General features: G+C 38.3%; 1 protein-coding gene across 6 annotated transcripts in view; it reads left to right on the forward strand.

Annotated features, from left to right (window-relative positions):
• The first annotated feature begins 3,772 nt into the window (after positions 1–3,772).
• Positions 3,773–21,798, forward strand: part of LOC107721478 (G patch domain-containing protein 8-like) — a 34,236-nt gene continuing 16,210 nt past the window's right edge. For 2 of the 6 annotated variants that reach the window (XM_016529491.1, XM_016529488.1), the window contains exons 1-4: positions 9,860–9,940; positions 12,035–12,070; positions 17,519–17,537; positions 20,974–21,046. Coding sequence is in view for 5 of the 6 variants with exons in the window: in XM_016529488.1 (XP_016384974.1) it covers positions 21,040–21,046 (7 nt within the window). In the remaining variant the exon portion in view is untranslated. The other 4 variants (XM_016529486.1, XM_016529489.1, XM_016529490.1 and 1 more) reach the window with 4 other exon arrangements.

Here is a 21,798-nt window from a genome sequence, read left to right on the forward strand (position 1 = left end):
TTTTCCATTTCAATTTTTCTGGACTCCTTTTTAAATGGTTAAATTAAATTTTATTAATCAAAAGCACGTCTAATTAAATAATGAAACATATACAATTCAACATCAAATCTATTAAAAAGTTTAACAAAAATAAATTGTTTAGGGTCTTTTGAAATGTTCTATTTTTCACCTTGTTTATTGTTAACACATTCTGTGTTTTAATATGTCTAATTATTTGAATGCATAAAAACGACTTTTATTTATAGCCTTATGAAATGTTTTTTTTTTCTTTAGAAATTCTGCATTGTGTATTTTAATTTTTCTGGTTATCGAATGAAGGCATAACACATTCATTTAATTTATCTTTTAATTAATGAAAATTAAACTAATTTTATTTTTTGGCAAAAAAAGGGGATTTACAATTAAAATTAAAACATGGCAGAAATATTGTGATTATTCCTTAATAATTTTAGTAGTAGTAGTTGTACGTACATTCTACTGAACAATAGTAATACATTTCTGGCAGAAACTATATATTTTTGACTCTCAGAGCAGTTCTGGGGATGTTGTTCGTGTATTTATGTCCTATTTAGTGAGAAGGCAGATGTTGAAATCAAGCAAGCATCACGCGCGCTTCAGTATGTGTGTAGTAAACAAAACCGCGTGACATTCATTCATACCATAGACTATGATTCAGACAGACACAGAACATGCAGGATTTATATTTAAATAGCCTTTTTGCGGCTTAATGTTTACAGATACTAGTCCATATCACGATTTAAGTGTAATGACCTTCCGTTGATTAATTTATCCAAACTTTGACAAATTCCCTGACATTCTGCATTACACAGTAAATTCCGTTGACTGGATTCCGCAATTCCATCCGTGTTTTCCGCATCGCGGAAATCATAGGGCCATAGGCGTACCTTGTGGGAAGGTCCAAACTCCACCTCTGAGTCGCTGTCATCAGAATCCTGCGTGTTGCCAGATGTTGAGGGTCTTGAGGTGTGCACCAACCCATGTAGAGCGTCTGTAAGGAGCCGATTTCATGGCTTTGTTTTGATGAGGCTGACTTTGGAAAGAACACGTTCTGAAATTTCGAAATGATCGTACATTATGGAATTTTTTTCATTATTGATGGTACATTGTACAGAGGTCAAAATTATCGTACAAATACGATAATTATGGTACGTCTGGCAACACTGCTACATAGACAGCATGCTTGGGCACCACAAACGCATTCACGCAGCTGTCTAGGGCTGCATTCCACTCCACTTTTAGACATGCACTCGCGAACTTCCCTAAGCACTTCCCCTCGGGGGAATCCCCGCTGCCATTTTGACGTGCGTTCCACTTCGTCAAGTGGACGAGGAAAGTTTACATGGACAGACCCTCGACCCCTCGATTTTGACCGAGGGAGCGAGTCTGCTTCATATGCACACTTCAGGCCGCTCCATAGACCACAATGCAACACGACTATGACGTCATCGCAGATCGCGTTTAATTTATCCCCACCCCGAACAACTCTATAATATAGGAATTATTATTATTTTTTTACATTTATAACAGCCCAAGCATATGCATATAGAATGCTGCGCCAAACAAATTCGTAAGGGGAAACATGTAAACAATAAACCAACCCCATAGCTGATTCTAAAGTGATCAAGTGCTTAGGTTGTTCCAGTTCAGCCCATTCCAAGGGTTCCGCCAGAAGTGGGCACTCATGCAACGTAATCAATGACGTACATCCGAGTAAACGAGACTGAGGGATGTTTGCGAGTGAAGGGCATAAAAAATGGACTGGAACGCAGCCTAGATAGACAGTTCTCTAGGTTTTCAGACACACGAACGTGACATCACGGCTGAAGATTCATATTGAAAGTAAAGTTTTCTGAAAGCAGTTGAGGTTGACTTTAAATGGACAGATTGACTGTTTGTATCAAAACTGTTTTGTGAATTTTAATGAATTAAAATTAAACTGAGAAAAAGGCAATTCAATATCCTATAGGATCTCAATGTAGAACACTTTAAACTTTAATTTTGTTCGCTTATTTGAGATATTTTTAATTGGGAAATAATGTAAAAGTGACATACATACCCACTCATACCTGTTCAAAAATTTAGGACAATTTCCATTGATTATCTCACAGCATTTGAACTGCGGTGAGGAGGCACATCAGTGGTTTTAAAAAGTTGGAATGTTCTTTAGAACGTCTTTCATTTTAATTCCATTTTTAGGAAAATAACATTTGTTATTCATCTTCTGTGCATAAATCTACAGTTTTCAGTAGTATAATGCCAATGTTTGGTCTACAGCACCATCTACTGGTACATTGGGTTGCACATGCAGTATACGCTTACACAAAAGTTGGAGAAAGAAACATCCCATGAGAGGATGTGGAAAAACTTGAAAGTAATATACTTTTGAAAATGGGCCACAGTCAGCCAGCCTGGGAATCCCGAGGAATGTTTTAACTCATGTCCAACTTGACGTAACTGTTTCCTCTGCCTCCTCCCATCCTAAGTAGAATAAGAAAATGGACTGGATTATGCCAATAGTATCTCGATTATGCAGAATTTGGTCTATGATCAAATGACCTAATCTTTGACTGAATTATCTAATTTATATGATGCTTTTATTTTGTTGTACATAGGTTTTGGATGAAACTAAAACCACAACAAACTTTGTTTGCCTTTCAGCTGTGGGAAGAATCACTTAAAAAGATTTGATTAGCTATGAGCAATACTATATGAATGACGTTTGTTGAGCCACACCAGTCATCACTTTTAAAACTGGTGATGCCATACAATTACATGCAAGAAATACTTCTTGTGTGATGAGCATTTCACACACCTGCATTTGTCAGTTTTGTCTTATCTGAATGACTAAATCTATTACAATTTATACTGTGCATTGAAGGCCTTTATGATGTATACTAACTTAGTACCTACTGTATATGAAGCTCCATCACTTATAAATGTTATATAACCTTTAAAACGTCTGCCTTTTCACTTTACACATTCAAAAAGATGGTTGAAAGTGCAAACTGGTTGAAGCATGAAAACCAATTTACAACTTAGTACCTTAGTACCTAAGTGCTAAATTGATGTTTGTTTTTAAAATATCTTGTAACAGTTCGTCTATTGGTGAAATGTTGGAATTATCATATTACGATACTATTACTCTAATGTTGTTGTTGTTGTTTTAATTTAGTGTCATACTGGAGAATTGAGAGTCAAGAGATTTCCATTTGATTCAAAGTTATTTATTTATTTATATATATTTTTTAACTTTGACAAGCTTGTGAGCCAATGGGATTTTTTTTCTGGCACCAGAGGGGGCCCTCACAGTAACTAACAAAAGATAGCTGACACAAAGAATCACATGAATGATATGCTATATACATAATACAATAAAATAACAAAACAAAAATATCTTAAATAGCAAACTGAATAAAGTGTGTATTGTCATGAAGTTCAATTATTATTCGGTCATTCATAAACAGAGATTTAAAAGGTTTATATAAAATAGTACTAGCAACTGTAAACCACATTTGCGTAAATTTTATAAAGGTGTCCAGACTCCTTTTTTTGCAATAAATGCACGGTATTCCTACACTCTACCATTCATGCTATGAAGAACAAACACCAGCGATGGTTCAAATACTTTATTCCAGAGCCAATGCGTTCGCAGTACGACGCTCTTAGGTGATTGGACAGCTAGCCCATCAATCAACAGAGGCGCACTGCCATTGGTCTATCGCTCATCCGCTTACTTGACTGGGCGTTTCAGTCATCAGAGGAACAAGTCGGAACGCAGGAGACGAGGCGAGCAGGAGAGAAAATGGCCGACAGATTCTCTAGATTCAACGAAGAACGTGATTTCCAGGTAAAAAAATACTACAGGAGCTGCACGTATCCGAAACACATTGGAGAGCCGTGCGTTGTACAATTTGGTATCATTTGTTTGAGCCGCTGAGCTGGCGCTGCCTCTATGACACAACAACAGCGCTATAGTCCCAATTTAGCAGTGACAAGCTCGAGACCAGTGAGCTGTCCGTGTCGCTTTCCAGGTTACCTCATACATTTTTAAGAATTTCCAATAAATATCCAGATGGCCGCTGAAGTCTGAGAAGTGCCGTTATTTGACTCCTTGTGTTTGACGGGATATGTTGTTAATTTGAGAAGGGGTTTTGACGCTGATTAGGATGACCGTAGTTGGCCTGGCATTGAGAGATAAACGCCTCAGTCAAAATAATATGAGCAAATATCTCATTTACTAACGGCCACCTGACTGTATATTAATCATTTGAATGTAAAATGTTTGTTTGTACTTGTGAAGCTTCAGAATCAAAAGCTGAGTTTTGTAGTTAAAGCTCTTTTTAGTCAAAACTGTGCTTTAACTTTGCTAGGACGTTAGTCGTGATATCATGTATTGTGTATGCTCGCGGTTTTGGCTATATGTGAATAATACAGGCATTGTTTGATTTGTTGTTGTTGTTGTTTTTTTTGTCTCAGACTGACTCTCGTCTTGCATAATGGCATGTTTGTGCTGTATTTTGCATACCTGATTTACAAGTTATGCCAGCTGGTATAAAGAATACTTTAACGTCAGTTACAAGTTCTGTAGTATTGATGCATGGACTCAATGTGATAAGAGAGATCCGTTGTTTATTGCATTTTGCTGATGTCAGATGAGCGTTGGCATGTCATAAATAAAATAGTTTTTTTTAATGGTTTATTGAGTGATGCATGTAACATTTTCTGTGCTCTATCTCTTGAGAAATAGTGCTGTAGACCTTCTTGGGCAAAGCACAAGAAATGTTGTTTTTGTCTTGATGAAAGGTGTTATTTGTCTTGAGGGTTTCTTAATATAATTCTTTATGGTCCTTCTGTGAAGGTTCTCTACTGATTTATCTAAAGGCTGGGGTAGTTTTGTCCCGCACTGATGTGTAGGCAGATGGCCCATGTTGTCCAGCCCCCATCTGAAAGAAGAGTTTCTAAAACCACCCAGTTGGGCTGTGCATGGAGTATTGACAGGAACAAACAGGCTTTTATTAGAGCGTCCACGAACAGTGTGAAGCCCTTAGATTAGAGCCAGCAGCCAGCTGAGAACTTTGCCTTGGCAATTTGTCAGGGGCTGGCGACAGAATTAACAGCATTTGTTTATTCTTTAAACAATCGATAGTAGTGTTTGGACACTGTGGTTGTTGCTGTTTGAAACTTTGTTTTACCAGCCTTGTTAGACTAGTGTTCAGAAGTTTGGAGTTAGTAAGATTTCAGTACTTAGGAACAACACAAAACATTTGTCAAATAGTAGAGACAAAATATTACATACATTTTCTGTTTCAAGTAAAAGATGTTCTTTTGAACTTTGTATTTATTGTAAATTCCTAAAATATTAATCAAGCTTTCAACAAAAATATTAAGCAGCACAACTGTTTTCAACATTTATAATATTAAGAAATGTTTTTGAGCAGCAAATCAGAATATAAGAATAATTTCTGAAGGATCATGTGACACTGAAGACTGGAGTAATGGCTAAATTAGTTTAAGTTGTAATAGTATTGCACATTATTATTGTTTTTACTGTATTTTTGAGCAGCCTTGGTGACCAGAAGAGACTTATTTTATAAACTTTACAAAATCTTTTGAGCAGTAGTTTATATTTGCCCTATTCAGATATATAAAATAACCCACTGTGTGCACATGCAAGACTTGCATAAATCAATAGAAATGCGTTCCTTTGCATGCACACTGTCTCTGTTTTATTTATTTATTTACACATTCATTAATTCACTCAGTTTACTTTAGGTTGGCCCTAAATAAATAAAATTCACAACAAATATTAGACACAGTATTTGGAATTAGACAGTGTCAGTTATCGAAATGAAATGCAGAGCTTTGCATCACAGTGCATGCTAGTGAACCACATCATGTATTTATAGAAAACTAAAGTCAGAGTTTATTTGGAACTGCTTTGAGAGAACAATGACATGAAGAAGGCATGAGAACTCTTCAGATGCATTTAAGAAAAAGCTCTTTGTCTTTGCACTTTTACATTTCTGACTTTGTTTAACCGATTGTCAAAATCAAATTTTAGAATTTTAGCATGTTAAGCTTCAGATTGTGATATGTTAAGGGGAATATAACTAAGCCCATGAAATGTTGGAAGACTGAAAGTAAATATTAATAGACGTCCTACAGAGGTCACTTTCAGAAATTCATAACTGTGGTCATTGTTCTTGTTCTCCCTTGGGTTTTTTACGTTTTGCTCATCTCTGTCTTAGGCGAGGCGATGCATTGTGAATTCAAATGCTTTGTGTTTTTACCTGCATTAGGGATATGCCGGTATCACATTTTTACGTTGCGATTAATTGCTAATGCTTTCATCACGGTATACGGTATTATCACGATATTTGGCACAAGTCTAACCTGCATAGTATTTCTATCTTTGACAGCAGTGCCTCTTGCTGACTGTGGCCAGCATACCAATGTGCTGGTCTGTGTACTTTCCTTTCAGGTCTTGATGGAGTGGTCAGTTTTGTATGTCTGTTGCTTCACCTTTGTGCCTTTGGTTTATCTTTATTCATGAGGTATGTTTATATAAATCTTTCGTTTTATGCAACAGACACAGTCTGACAGTCTATGACACAGGCTTGTCTTTAGTTGACTGTTGGCTTTTTTCACTTGCAGTGTCTGGCAAACAGCCGAATGCACTGCATATTTTTATTTGTGAGCCTGAAGAGGCTAAATAAGTCCACCAGTATTGGTTTGAGTTAGACTCAAGTCTATCCATGTAAAGACTGGACATGACACCATGCCGTTTCAAGTGGATTGCTTCAGCGTTGCATTCTGCAGTTTGCTCAAGGTTGTGATGTCTTTAATTGGGTGATGGAGTGGGATTATTTATCTTGGCTGTGGCCGTTTCTCTCTCCATGTTTGGTTGTGTTTTCTAGCTGCAGCACTGAGGTGTGTGCAGGATCTCAGAGATGAGTTGCAGAACTTGGGTTGTGAGTTCAGCTTAAAGTCTGATGAATCACGCTACGCGGTCTGAGCCACGTGTTCTGCTTGGTTGATCCACAACAGACAAACTGTCAGTCACATTTCTGCATTGTGCTCCTGTCTTGGCTGCAGTTAAACAAGGGTTTTGTGTGCATGCTGAAAAATGTAAGTTCATTTAAAACCCCTTCTGTTTCTTTCCGCTTAGAGCAAAGCTTCTATGTTGATTTCTTCTATCTTGATATAGATCGATGAACCCCATGCCATATTCTCTCTCAGTGGTTGTCCTTTCTGTTCAAAGTTCTGCTGATATAAGTTCAGCTCTGGCTCCTGAGGGGTCTGGACTCAAACTGTCACTGATCCTGCTGTCGCCGGGCAGATGTCTTTGCTACCAGCAGACGGGATGAGAGTAAAATCCGTGCAGGATAGAAATGTATTTCCCAGAAAGGTCTTACGCAGGGGTTGTCACTAGGGCTGTGCGATTCATCGAAATCGAATCGAAATCGCGATTTGAGACATTGCGATTTCCTAATCGCAAAGCCTGCGATATGGACGCGATATTACTCTGTTCCAGAGCATATGCATGACTGCCAGCCTTGAGTTGCAGTCTTACTAACCAATAGAGTGAGCGCACCTCCGTTCTCCCCATTATTGGCAATATTGAGCTGAAGCTTGACTTTGCAAATTTAAAATAGCAAATCAAATCGCAATCGCAATATCTGTCAAAAAAATCGCAATTTGATATTTTCCCCCAAATCGCACAGCCCTAGTTGTCACCGTCTGTCTCTCATTTCCTTCGGGAATTATTTCTCATAATTAGGCATTGATCAGTTCTTTTAGTCCCAAATTGAACAGCTGTATTTTTGGGTGAACTGTTCCTTTAATATTACTATATAAATTTTAATGTTATTTATCTGCAGTCCAAGTTAGATTTTAATTTAGAGTCACATGTTTTTCTAATACACTCTCACAAAGTGATGGGTTTTGATTTGTAATGACTGCAGAGTTGTGTGACATGGAAGTAGTATGTTGCCATGGACAGCAGTGAAATATCCACTTTTATTGGTCATATTTGACTGCTCAATGCAGCAAATGACCAATCAGAGTTAAGTATTCTAGAGAGCTGTATAATACATGATTGCTGCCGGCCTTATCATACAGATCTCTCATAATGAGTCTGACCCTTGTCATCAGCTGTTCGGGTGAACGCAAAGCAAGCTTTCAGGCGGGACGGCTGCTCCCCTGATGTTTAACTGAGTGTTTTTTGTGTGTGGATGTGAGTGCAGAGTGTAAATTCTCAGAACAGGTGCTGTTTCATGCCTAATAGCTTTAAGCAATGACTCGGGTCAGAGTTTAAACAAAGACAGCCTTAGACCAACCGATTAGATGAGAGGATATAGTAGCCTCATCCTTCCTTTGGGGAAGGCAACACATGCATCTGTCATACGTGGTATTGCTTTGCTCTTCTGCATAATCCTTCTGCCTACAAATCTCTCCTCTCTAGTACAGTATTGCTGTTCTGCTGCCACAACATTCTGTGCTGTGTCAGAGGGCAGGAGCATGTCAAATCATGACCCTGCTGAGAGCGTGTTTTCTTTGTTTGCATGTGTAAGAGTGCACAGTATTCCCGTTGGATGTAAGTGGGAGCATGCTATTGAATGTTGTTGCACCGAATAAATGTAAAGTGCAACCGTTGTATTGTTGAGTGAATTTATTACTGTGTTATTCAGAATCTTGTAGTGGCCAGTTCTGGTTTAAGCGGTGTATATGCAGGTGGGTGTGTGTTTGTCATTGGGACCCATGACTCCATGTAGCAGAGGCTCGTGATTGCACACAGAGCTGGAGAGTCATGGTGGTGTACAAAAACAGCTGACAGCCTTAACCAGTTTTAGCTGCTGTCAGTCTTTTGAGCAGTTTGTTTGTATTAAATACATTTCCTATCTACTCATTTGCCATGATCCTGTAATTCATGTGCTTTAATATTCATATATTAAGATGAAAAGTTTCAGGTGAATTCAAAGTCAGCATTAAATAGAATAAAAAATTAAATGGGAAGACAGCAAAAAAAAAAAAAAAGCTTCATTTTTTGAGCTCTGACTTCTTCAATCATTTAGTCCACTTAAACCCTGACCTCTTCTTACATTCAACCTCAAACTCACATTCAGATCAACAAATGATGAATAGATCCAAGTCTTCACCTCCTTTTTTTTTTTGATACACTCAGATGAACATGACAATATGGGGAAAAAAAGATCTATCCCTGTATGTTACATTGAAACTTTAAAGAGTTGTCTTACACAAAGTGTGTGTTACTTGTAGACTGGTCTCTAGTTTATATTGTAATAGACCCAAGCTTTAAAAGGCCAAAGAGGTCCAATGTTTTGGATTTGAGCTGTGGCACTAGCAGATTTAATTCCTGCCCGATCTCATTTAACTGCCTGCAGATTTTCTCTTTTCACTATCTCTATTCAGTAGAGAGTTGCAAAAGATAAAAATAACAGGAATAAAGGGGGTAAAGTCTAGATTGACTGACCTATCTTTCATAGAGGAAAAAGATGAGCAGGTGGATTTGAAATCACCCCTCCTCCCTTTCAAGGTGACCTAATTTTTTTCTCATCTGATTAAATTCCTGCTGTCGGAACCGCGGCAGATGAATGATCCAGTTATTCTGGAGTTTAGCTTTGAGCATGAAGTCAAAAATTGGTTCACAAAAACTGGATGTCTCTGTTCTGTTTGTTCATTTTGGCGGTTTTTGTATGTAATTTGATTTTTAGAGGGGAAATACTAACAAGACATCTTTCATTTTAGCGCCTAAAAAAGTTTACAGGAAATGTTTGCTCTGCTGTAATCTGTCATCTTCCCTGTCTCTCTGTCCTCTCAGGGTGGAAATCACTTTGACCAGTATGAGGAAGGTCAGTTGGAGTTGGAACAGGCGTCTTTGGACAAGCCCATAGAATCGGTAAGGCCACACACCTCACTTTGTTTTGTACTGTTAACTAGAACAGCTGCTTCCTGTATGTGAGAGTGTGGATGATTGGTCCAGTCAGGGATAGCCACACCACCTCTATGGTCAGCCCCTTCCCTTATTTTAGAGATAGTCAAATCACCTCCTTTTCGGTAAATATGTCAGCACTCCCTTTCTGGAGGCCACCGTAGACCCCTTCTCTGTTTTCCACCCCGGCCTTCAGTGAACACATCTGGTGTCATCACCTGTGTGACTGTATAATGAAGACACAGGTGAAGGAGATCTGTTGGATTGTACCAAGCACTGTGATCAGCTTGCTGTTTTTATTATTTTTTGATCACAGATGTGAGTGAGTAATGGATGTGTTTGTGTGATGTTAGATGGTATTCCAGAATGAAGTGTTTTATTTGGACACTTGTTTGAAATGTGAAGTGGATGGCACACTGTGGAAAAGGTAAACGATACAAACAGACATGCACAGTCATGCGCATACAATGTATAATTCAACCCTGGCCAGACGTTTTGACCGAAATGTAGATTTTGATCTGTTACCCATGATTGCTTAATTTTATGAGTAACAGCCTTATCCAAGGACGTTTCAGTACAGTACAGACCTGGAGTGTTTGTCCGTGTGTACATGAGTAGGTCCCTCTGGCTGTTGACCTGGATGAGCTCGATTCAGCTGCAGTGTAGGAGGATGCCAAGGGCCGTCATGATAGCCACAGTACATCCAGACCACAGTACAGTTAGCCCTCTTTATTTAAAGGTAGAGTTATACAAGTTAATAGAAAAGGAGAGGCTGATTACAAATGCAACAGGTTGAACAAAGAAGATAATAAACTATGAATTAACCTAGCGATCCAGAAATGACAATAATATATATTTTTTATATGCTACTGTTCAAATGTTGTCAGTAAGATTTTTTTTTCAACAAGGATGCATTCAATTTGTTTAAAGTGTAAATGATCAAATATAGAGACTTCCATAATGTTTTTTTTTTATATATATAAGCACTGATAAATAAACACAAATAAACTGTTTTTTACTTTCTATTCATCAGAGAATCCTGAAAAAAGAATCATGGATTCCACAAAAATATTAAGCACAACTGTTTACAACATTAATAATTATAGTAAAAGGAATGTTTTTTTGAGCAGCAAATCATCATATTAGAATGATTTCTGACGATCATGTGACCCTAACAAACTGAAGTAATGACATCTGAAAATGACATTCTAAAATATATCAAAAATATTAATTATTACTTAGTTATTTTAAATTTAGCATTATAAAAAATTTTTTTTGCAACTTTGGTGAGCATAAAAGACATAATAAATATATATATATATATCAATGATATTAGGTATAATATGATGCAGATTAAAAAGAATCCCACCAAATGATTGAAACTCTATACTATTTATGGTTTGCTTCTGTAATCAGCAACTAGTGTATTAAACGGGCACACCAAAGCTAGCTGCAAACGCTCATGCTCATGCATAAGCTACCAAATAGAGGTTATGCTGTAGGTTTGACGTTACTGTAACAGGCCCTGTAGTTCTCTCTGTCTTCCTGCAAATAGATTCCCCTAAGCATACAAGGCAAAGAAACAAAACCGCCCAACCACCTCTTCAGAAGATGTGCGTCAACTCTCAGAGCTAAACTTTAATGCTAAAGGACAGTCATCTATGCACACAGACATCCAGTGGTTCAATTAAAGCGCTCGGTCAATGTATTAACTCTGAGTCAGTTAGATTTGTCAGACTCGGAGGCAGAACTCTGTTACGCAGACACGCCACCAATTCAATTACGCAACTGGTCTGTGTGTCTGCTCCATTTGATTCAAGCTAGACTGACCTGATTTAGATATGAACTACTGAGTGTGTCATCCACCTCACATAGTGGAGCTAGAGAGAGTGTGTGTGCGTTTTGATTGAGAGAAAGTGGTGTGTGTGTGTGTGAGCACATTAGTGCCCAGTATCTTGTCTGTGTTTTAGTTTTTTGTGTAAGTGTTTGTGTAGGACAGTTTATTTCAGATATTTTCAGTATTGTACACAACTTGGGGTGTTCGACATTTCTCTCCTGCAGCGAATTGGCCCCAATTAGCTAAGCAGCTCTGACCCGGTTTGTATCTGCACGCTCTGCTCTCCTCCTCCTGTCTCTTTAGGGGCTCCTTGTAACGCTTTCTCACTCTCTCTGTTTCTCACCTCTTCTCTCTCTCTGTCTCTCTCATCATTCTGTCCCTCTTTCTGTCTCTTCAACACAGTGATTCGGTGTACAGTACCCTCTGTCAATATGTGCTGGCATGGTGCTTGTGCAACTGGGACTGCATTTTTCGCTGACTAGGCATGTAGATAATATCGCAGGCAGCTCTCGTCTCTGTCTCTCCGTCTCGTTCCTCTGGTTCGCTCTGTATTTCAGGGGCTTGCATGCCTGATGCCTCTCCTCTCGATGATGTCCTTTCTGCTCCAGTTACACTCAGACCCCGTGACTAAGGCAAATTTATGCAAATATGATTAGGTAAATGCTCTAAAATTTCCTGTTTCTTTCTATTCTATTATCGGTTTTTGTAATCTACATGAAAATCAAGTTAAAATGCTGGTGACGTCTTTCATGGCTAAGAGTTTTATGTCCCATATAAAACATCTGCAGTCCTGTCTTTAAAAACAGGTCATCCATTTAATGAAAAACACCTGTTTGTATTGAAAGGACCATTTTTACATGTGCATTTGTGTCTGCTCAACAATTAGGAAAAAATGTGAGTGTCCCATTTGAGCCAGCTATTATTAGAACATTTTAACACATTAAATTGTATATATATATTTTTTTTTATTTGGTGTTTTATGGTAAATAAAATGATTATTTTTTTATTGTATTATTTTGTAATATTTTTAAATTGTGAATACAAATTACATCACATACATAAAAATGCACTTATTTTTATTTATGTAAATTAAAAATACGTTCATTTTTGGCATAGGATAAGTGAAAATTTGAGCAGGACAAGTGCAATGGGCCAAGCAGACTGGCTGAAAAACTCCTTTTTGTTGAGTGACACTGGACACGGTGAAAGTGATCTTAAAATAAGAAAAAAAAAATATATATATATATATCTGTAGCATGTGTTAGCCTTTATTACTAAAGTCTTTGACTTTGAATTATATAATCATGTCCAATAATCCCTAATTTTTTAACACAAGCTGTAGAAGCATTCTCATCAGGATTTCTCGGATCTCACGGTCAGATCTATTCAGTATTGTTTGGAGCAGTCACCGTCCCAGAGTGCGAGTCAGAAGGACGGGAGAGAGAGCAGGAGAGGTGGCCTGGCTGCCTGCCTGAACCAAATGAGTCCTGCTCCTGCACTATTGTCTATGGAGGGGTGTGGAGTAGTGCTGGGCGGTATACCGGTTCATACCGAATATTTAAATGTAAAATACCGCAGTATCGGTGTATGTCGCTTAAACAACGTTCGGAACGCGACACTGTTTGAAAGGGGTCCCTTTTGGATAAACCTTAGCTATGGTTCAGTTGGAAGATTTCGCCAGTGCTGTCCCGCGAACGCAGTGTCTGACTTCCCCTGAGAAGTGTCACCTCTCTCAGCGCCTGTTCTGTGCAGTGAGCGGCAGAGAAGCAGCGCATTCAGTTAGCCGGACCGCCCAGCACTAGTGTGGAGAGTAGAGCTGCCACACGCAGTGTTCGTGAAGAGCAGAGACGCTACACACCGCAGAAAACGATGGCTGTCACTGTCAATTTTTTACACTCAGAGTATAATACACAGTTCATAATGTTTCCTCAATCACACAACAACATATGTGCTTTCATTTATTTGCCACCCGTTTTCCTGTTCTAGATCTAGTGTCAGGGCTATTTTCCACCAAACACCAGTTGTGTATTTATATCACACAAGTCCTAGCAGCTGGTCCATGGACGGTGACAGCCATCGCTGCATATATGTGTGTGTGTCTTGTTCGAGCGCTGTGTTTGCCACGCTCTTGTTTTTCCCATGCCCCTCCTCTGCCAATCATTGTGTGTGATCTGTAGGCAGCTAGAGGTCTGTGGTAATCGGGATCTTCTCTTATTTTCCCATATGCTTTTATCTACTCATCCCTCTTCTTTCTTGCTCTCTCAACACCTTTGTTTGTCTGTTTGCATGTTAAGTCAGTAGCATTAGTTTCTCTCACACACACTCCCCTTCATCTTACTATGTATCTAAACACTCATTTTCTTTTCTCCCGTCCCCTAACCCAAGGAGATGTGCACTGGGCAGTGACTGAGTCAAAAGACAAAAATCACACACATCACAAATTGGATTGTTATCACTCTTGGTATGTAACTCTTGGTATGAGTTCTCTAGAGGTTTCACTATGACTACTGCAGGAAACTCAGAATGACTGCATTGATACAGCAGAAAATACAATTGTCAGTCCTGTTGTATACTGCTACATGTGGTTACTTATTTTCACACAATTTGGTTAAGTATTTGTAACCAAAATCACTCCCTTAAATGTTCAGGACGACCTTAAAGTGAGCTCAGTTGACCTGTGCTGTGTGAACAGAACCACACCGGAAAACCGGTCTGAGTGCATTGTCTTTTAGGGTTCTGGTAACTCACAGCGATGGTGACTTCTGAGGTTTTTTTTTAATCCAGTTGGTGTTGTTCACTGGAGCTGCTCCCATCAGTTTTGTGGTCTGGGTGAGACCCAAACATTGCAGTCTACACTTAAATATATAATATATATATATATATATATATATATAAAGAAGTATTTTAAGTCATCATCCATTAATCAAGATTGGAGGTATAAGCTACATCTGCACCTTGACTGGACACATTTATTATACATTAGTCTTTCGGGTGTTGTGTAGGTTCCCCAGTTTGATTATTTATTTCAGTCACTGTTGTGACTGTTATCATAGCTATCGTGAGAATAAAAAATGGTATTTGGTTACTTGTTTATACCAACAGTATTAACAAAAGTAAAACAATAAAAAGTAAATTAAGTAAACCCCAATTACTGACTGATGAGACACTATAATTACATATCTCACTGGTACAGCAATTTTGCCACTTAATAGGCCAGAAATCGACACCTGCATTCTTCAGAACATTCAGTTCACACAGTTTAGCTTTGCAACCACATGCACACACATTCTCTTAATGAAGCTATTGGTGATCTTCTGTATGAAAGTTAACCCCAGTAATGCTCTGATGGAAAGGTCAAGGTTTGCCATTTCGAGACAGCACTGACCTGTTGATGCGATCCTATCTGCTTGTTAAGCTGTGATGTAACAAATAATGTTTCCAGGGTCCAAGCCTCCACTCTGTTTCAGTTGAGAATCTTAACAGCCGTTAATGAGGACTATTTATTTATAGCACACATTTAATTTAAGCTTTCAAAAACTCACAATGTACACATTATCTTGGCTTACAGCATCCCAGTCACCAATATTTTTAATGATTCAGAAAAGATGAATCACTCTGTCTGGCCACCAGAGATTTCAGTATGGAGATAAAAGTAAGGATTATGATATTTTGGTGGTATTGCAGCAGACATTGAGTATATAATAGCACCATATGTTGTTTGCTTTTGGCATCTGATAAAGTGCTCGGACCTGGAAATGGTGACACGTGACATCAGTCATAACAAGCGGATCGCTGAGGTGTGTTTTCCATCATCTTTGTTGACAGTCATCTTTTTTATTATTGGACGATATTTTGAAGAATGTGGGTAACCAAACAGTTGCTAGCCCCCATTGACTTCCATTGTATGGAAAAAAATATTCTTCAAAATATCTACTTTTGTGTTCAGCAGAAGAAAGAAACTCTTTCTGGTTTAGAAAAACTTAAAGGGGGAGTAAATGATTACAGAATTTTCATTTTTGGGTGAACTGTCCTTTTAACACTGAAACCCAGGACTTAACAGGAACTCAGTGGCACCAAAAAGTGTTTGGACACTTTAGCCACACTTAACCCTTTAGGCGACAGGGATTTTTGGGAAAAATGCTGGATTTTGACATCAAGATTTCAAAAGCTTGTGGCTTGAAAGGGCTTAATTGATGCCATTGATTTATTTAACACAATATCAAACCAAGTGGCATGCATTAAGGAACATAGCTCACTTTTAAAGCAAATGTCTGTTGGATTTTAAAGCATGCAGTGCGATATGTTGCGAATGAGTTTGTTAAAAGTACATTTTAACCTGGCTCTAGCTTCATTTGTTTTCAGATGTCTCTTGGTTTGATATTTTGCTCTCAAAATATCATTCAGACATTCAACTGTTGCTAAAATACAGCGCATTTGTGGCCACTGTGCATAAGACAAGGAAGTGAATGTGACTATAAAAAGCCCCTCTGCTGTCTTCCCATTTGGTCCTGAGCAGTTTCCACCTTGTGGCAGTAAGGAAGGGAATGTGCTAGATTACTCTCTCACCTTCTCTTCCATGAGCACACTGATGCAACACCAGCTGTCTAGGTCCCCACCCCAAAAAAAAACCTTGGCTAGCCCATTATCCCACCTTAACTTGGTAACACTTTCCCGCTTTGATCTCTCTGGCGCTTGTTGGTTGTTTCTCTGTTTATAGGACTGACCTTTTGGCGTCCAGCTGTAGAGAACGAAGGTCAGCAGGAACACAGTCACCTTATAAATAGTTTCATCATCAGCCACCACTGGCTGACACCTACAGTTATTAGATTTGACATTTCCATTGGTCACCGAGACCGTTCCTAGTGTGGTGGTTGTCACTTTAAAGTGGTTTTTGTTTCCAATGTATCAGCATAATAGTTTTTAGGCAAATCTAGAAAGCAGATGCTGTCTTATTTTCAGATTTTTCATGGACAGAAGCACATTACAATGTCACACACATTACAATGTCCTTATTTATATATTGTATAGTTTGTATTTTATATATTTTTTAAACTGTATCTTTATTATGTCTACTGTTAGTGTTAAGTGTTAACTGTATGCACCAAGGGTCTGAGAGTAACGCAATTTCAATTCTCTGTATGTATGTGCTGTACATGTGGCAGAATTGACAATAAAGCAGACTTTGCCTTTTGACTTTGATTAGATACTAGAAATGTGTGTGTTTATTCAAATTTTATTTACAAGGTGACTTGTTTTTGTAACACCGCCACTATGAATTTCCCATGCTTCAGTAATGCACAATATAAAATGTCAAATTTACTGTGATCTCATTCTCCTAGACTGAATTTCAGGTCAGTCTTAATGAAGCTGTCACAAATACCCTACACATTGGAAATCCACTCGCTGCCCTGCACATCTCTGTCCTGTTTTAATTTAATCCCACCTTCCTCTCCCTCTCTCACTCCCTGCTATTACTATGTTGATAACATCACTCTCTATCTCTCTTTTCTTGTGGTAGTGAATCTGTTTGGACAATATAACATTCATTATGTTGTTTTAATAATTTTATATGAATTAACTGCCAGTTAGTGGATGTGTGAATTCACTGTGGTAATGTAGTGGATCAAAGAGACAGTGTGACCAGTAGAAAGCTGTAGAGATTGGCCAGTTTCTTCAGTTTGTGTGACATTTGACTGTTCTTTTGACAGCCCAGGGTTTAAAAGCCAGGTTCGTATGGACATGTTTTCACTCCACTTGCACTGCTGTTGGATTCTTCGGCGTTGTTGCTCTTCATCTGTCTGTTTTATTTTAGTGCATTCATCCGTTTGTCCCCACAAAATCCACCCGCCTCCCACGTCTGCCTGACACGCCATTCACGGGGCCGGTGATTGGCCCCGGTCCACGTTTGACTGATTCTGATTGGCTAATATGAAGGATTAAACAAAGACAGCTCTCTTTATCAAGTTCTGTTTCTCTTGATCTAATGGTCTCCTGTTTGGGAAAGAGGAGTTCACCATTGCGATGTAAAGTGCTCCACTCAGCAGGAAGAGGTAATGTGAGGTCAGCTCAACGCACACTCTGTTTAGATGCTCCACCAGTCCTCAGTATGATGAAATGCTGTGTGTTGTTAGCAGAGGATGCTGCAGAGCCACTGCATTGCAGGCCTTTTGGGCTGGGCTTACTGCAGGCGCATCTGCACTGCTGATAAACCAAAGATCCTGGGACTTGCACTCTTTCGATGCTGCGGTCTGTCGTCTCGTCTGTACGCAGTGAGCTCATGTATCTCCTGATTAATTCTGTTCTACCGTCGGATTTTTTTAGAGGTACATGCAAGTCCCTTGCTGCAATTGGCCTTATGCTGGTTTTGATGTGTGCTCTGTGGCCTCCTCTGCTGACTATAAATATGAGAAAAGGAAATGATCGTTATCCCATGGTCTTGTTCCTTTTTTCATCCCTGTAATTTGAACGGAAGAACATGCACAGAAGTGTTTGGATGTCCAGAGGCCCAAAGAGGATTTTGCACAAGATGAGCATTAGTGCAGCTCCCCATGCTCTAATCATCTGGAGAAAAAGTTTCCATGTTCTATCACTGCACACATATATATGCAATGAACTGAAGATTCAGTATAGATTATTTTAACATATGTAAACACAACTAGGGCTGGATTGACAATATTGATTTTAATCAATTCTCATTTTAATGAACATATCTATTCTTAAATCAAAAATCAATCTATGCTGTTTTCAGTTGATGCATGAACAAAACTTAATGAAACATTAATTGTAGCACTCCTTCAATCCAATTAATTGCAATAAGATTTGTGCTTTGTTACATTTGATGTAAGTCTCAGTTTTCAAATTCTGTCAATTTTATTATAAAATTCATAATAATCATCTCTTCGATCATCTCTTCTTCTTTACTATCAGTTATTGCACGAATTAGCCGTGAATGAACATCAGAAGGTGTGTTGAAAAAAACGCGTGGCATCTCTATAATCACTCAATCCGTTTCATCATGTATATTTTAAAACCGTTGCAATCATATTTCACAATACTACTGTTTTTACTGCATTTTTTATCAAGTAAGTGCAGTCTTAGTGAGCATAAGAGACTTCTTTTAAAAGCATTAAAATTATCGACCCCAAACTTTTGAATGTTAGTGTATATATAATTAAATTCCCATAAAGTAACCTACACATAAAGTAACATAACTTGCATAAAGTTCTGTTTTAACGTTCAGTAGTGTAATATCATTGTTGGGCTCTATTGTTTAGAGACCTATAAAATGGTGTTCTTGATTATTGGTTTATGTAACAGCTAATTTTCATACCCTTTTGTTTAAGGTAAGATGAACTAAGGAAATGGTCTTCTCAAATTTGCCACAGGTTTTCTCATTTCAATCTAATGTAATTGCCACCCAACCCTTAAGCGTGTTATGGACTTCTCAGGAGGCCTGTTGCAATAACCCCATTAAATAAATGGAAAAATATGATCAAATCCCAGTAGCAATCTTAACACCAATGCAAGGAAAAGAAATGGAGTAGCTATTTGAAGCACTACTTAAAACAAGGTTTATGGTTCTCCAGTAACAGACTGTATTTTTATAAAATTAATTTAAAATCAGCATCCAAATTGGCCAAACTGTTGAAGGGCGTGGCAAACAATCGGCAGCGCTAATGGAAAGTGGGTGTGTCTTGTGGGGGTGATCACTCCCTCCCTACCCCATAATGCTCTAACCTAGTTCTTGCTCCACTCCTCGCCTCTCACACAACACTCATGGCTGCTCCATCTTATGCTCACCCTCTGTAGGTTGTGACATCTGTTTAGATGACCTTGTGCATCACCGCTGTATGCTCGTCCTCATCTCTAACAACATCCTGAGCTCTCTGCTGCCCTCTCCCTCCCTGTATATGCTTACTACTATACAGACATGACTAACACCACCGTTTCTTTTTGTTAAAAGTGGTTTAACAAAAAGCTGCATGCTGGTTAATGGTTTTTTGTTTTCACCTATTTCTTTTTTGTTCATAATGGCCTTTATTTGTGGTGTGGGTATGTGTAGATAAGTATTTTTTTCTCTCAATGCACACTTTTTATATATATATATATATATATATATATATATATTACACCTGTATGTATATATATATATATATATATTACCCATATAGTTATTTTTCTTTATGCTTGAATTAGATTAAAGCTATTTATTTGTCATGACTTCAAGCTTGAATTTTTTCTTATTCTTGCATTTCATATTTTTCTTTCTATACCCTCTGTTTTTCTTTTTTCTTTCTATATCTTTTTTTTTTTAATGAAGCATCAGATCAGTATGTAAAATGCGAACGCGCACTCGCACACATGCAGATCGGGCCTCTCAATGGTAACCTGAGGCCTCCCTCTCTCTGCACTTTTCTTTTTGTCTCTCCATAAATCTATCGATCTACTTCTCTGACTCTCGCTCCTCGATCTCCTCCTTTCGCTCTCGTTACAGCTACAAACTATATGTTTTTTGTGGTGCCTCTGTTGTCATGATGATGAACTCTCAAAAAGCTTGTGAAAGTTTATTGGTTTTTATGTGTATGCAAGCTCTATGTCTGTGCCGTTCCTTCCCCCTTAGTTGTTTGTGTATTAATCTCCCTCCCCGAGACGGTTTATATATGTATTTGTGTCATAATACGTATATAACCGAACGTCCCTCCCTCCTTCTTTTGAGACTGAAAGTGAATTAGTAGACTCAGAGGTTGGTAGCATTAACATCCCTTTTTTCTTTAGCTGTTACCTCCACTAAAAGCCCCTTTTTATACTATAGATTAGATGTTAGACTATAGACTTTAGGATGAAGTTGGGTTCAATTAATCCTGCACAGAAACAGATGTGCCTTATTACAGAGCCCAGTGACTTTTCCTCCTCTTGTTCTTTCTATCTATCTCCCTCTGTTCTTACTCCCTCTCTCTCCCTTCCGCTCCCCATCTGAGAAGGAGTTTAAAGGTGTAGCAGATGTTGCTAATATTGATGACAGTGAGTGAAGATGTTTTGACAGTTGTCTGGCTACCACATGTACTTGTGACTGAGTAAGTGAGTGAATATGTGCGTGTGTGAGGAAAGCACTTCTTATTATTGGAATATTGTGGTCTTTCTTTCCTCTCTTCCCTCACATCAGGATAACATTGGGCACCGGCTCCTTCAGAAACATGGCTGGAAGTTGGGTCAAGGCCTGGGCAAAACCATGCAGGGTAAGCAAGCAACCCTCTCTGTCAAACTCAGTCTCTCCCACTCTTTCTCTCTCTCGATTTCCACCCAACAGCATTGATGCCGTATGGTTTGATCCGTTGTAAAAATGTTTTCTTTCTTTCTTTTCTGATCTCTCTCTCTCTATTCTGTTCCAGCACACCCATTTGTATTTCTCATTTGTACTGACATGGATGTCTCTGTGAGGATTGAGTTTGTTTGGACTGTAGTGTTGCTATATACAGTGAATGGGGGAAGACAGGGTGAGATGGATAGAGGAAGGAGTTGGTAGAATGGCGTGAGGTGGCATCAGATAAGCATTGATTGTACTAGCGTTCCTGTGGAGCATTGTGGTCTAGAGTAGATATGGACATGAGATAGGCATTTGAGTTATTTTGTAGTTGAGTACTGTAACACAACAATTAGATATTGATTAATTAATCATCCTAGGCTATTTGGACTTTTTTTTTTTTTTTTTTTTTTTTTTTTATAAATGGTTTTGTTGAAACTTGACTTTTTTTAGATGCGAAAAAAGCAAAGCTATAAACTTCAAGGTTATTAAAAAAGGTAATAAAGCCAAAACTTCAGTCAAAATTGAGCAACCATGGGAAATGATTTGGGAATACCCTAATACAACTTTTTTTGTTAATTAGGGCTGGACAATAATTCAATATCAATATGTATCGCGATACAATTTTTTTCAATAACGGTGATATGATTTTTAAACACATTTCCGATATTTCGATATACATTACCA

Source organism: Sinocyclocheilus rhinocerous, unplaced genomic scaffold, assembly GCF_001515625.1.
Source record: "Sinocyclocheilus rhinocerous isolate Xijiao unplaced genomic scaffold, SAMN03320098_v1.1 scaffold481, whole genome shotgun sequence".
Lineage (NCBI taxonomy): Eukaryota > Metazoa > Chordata > Actinopteri > Cypriniformes > Cyprinidae > Sinocyclocheilus > Sinocyclocheilus rhinocerous.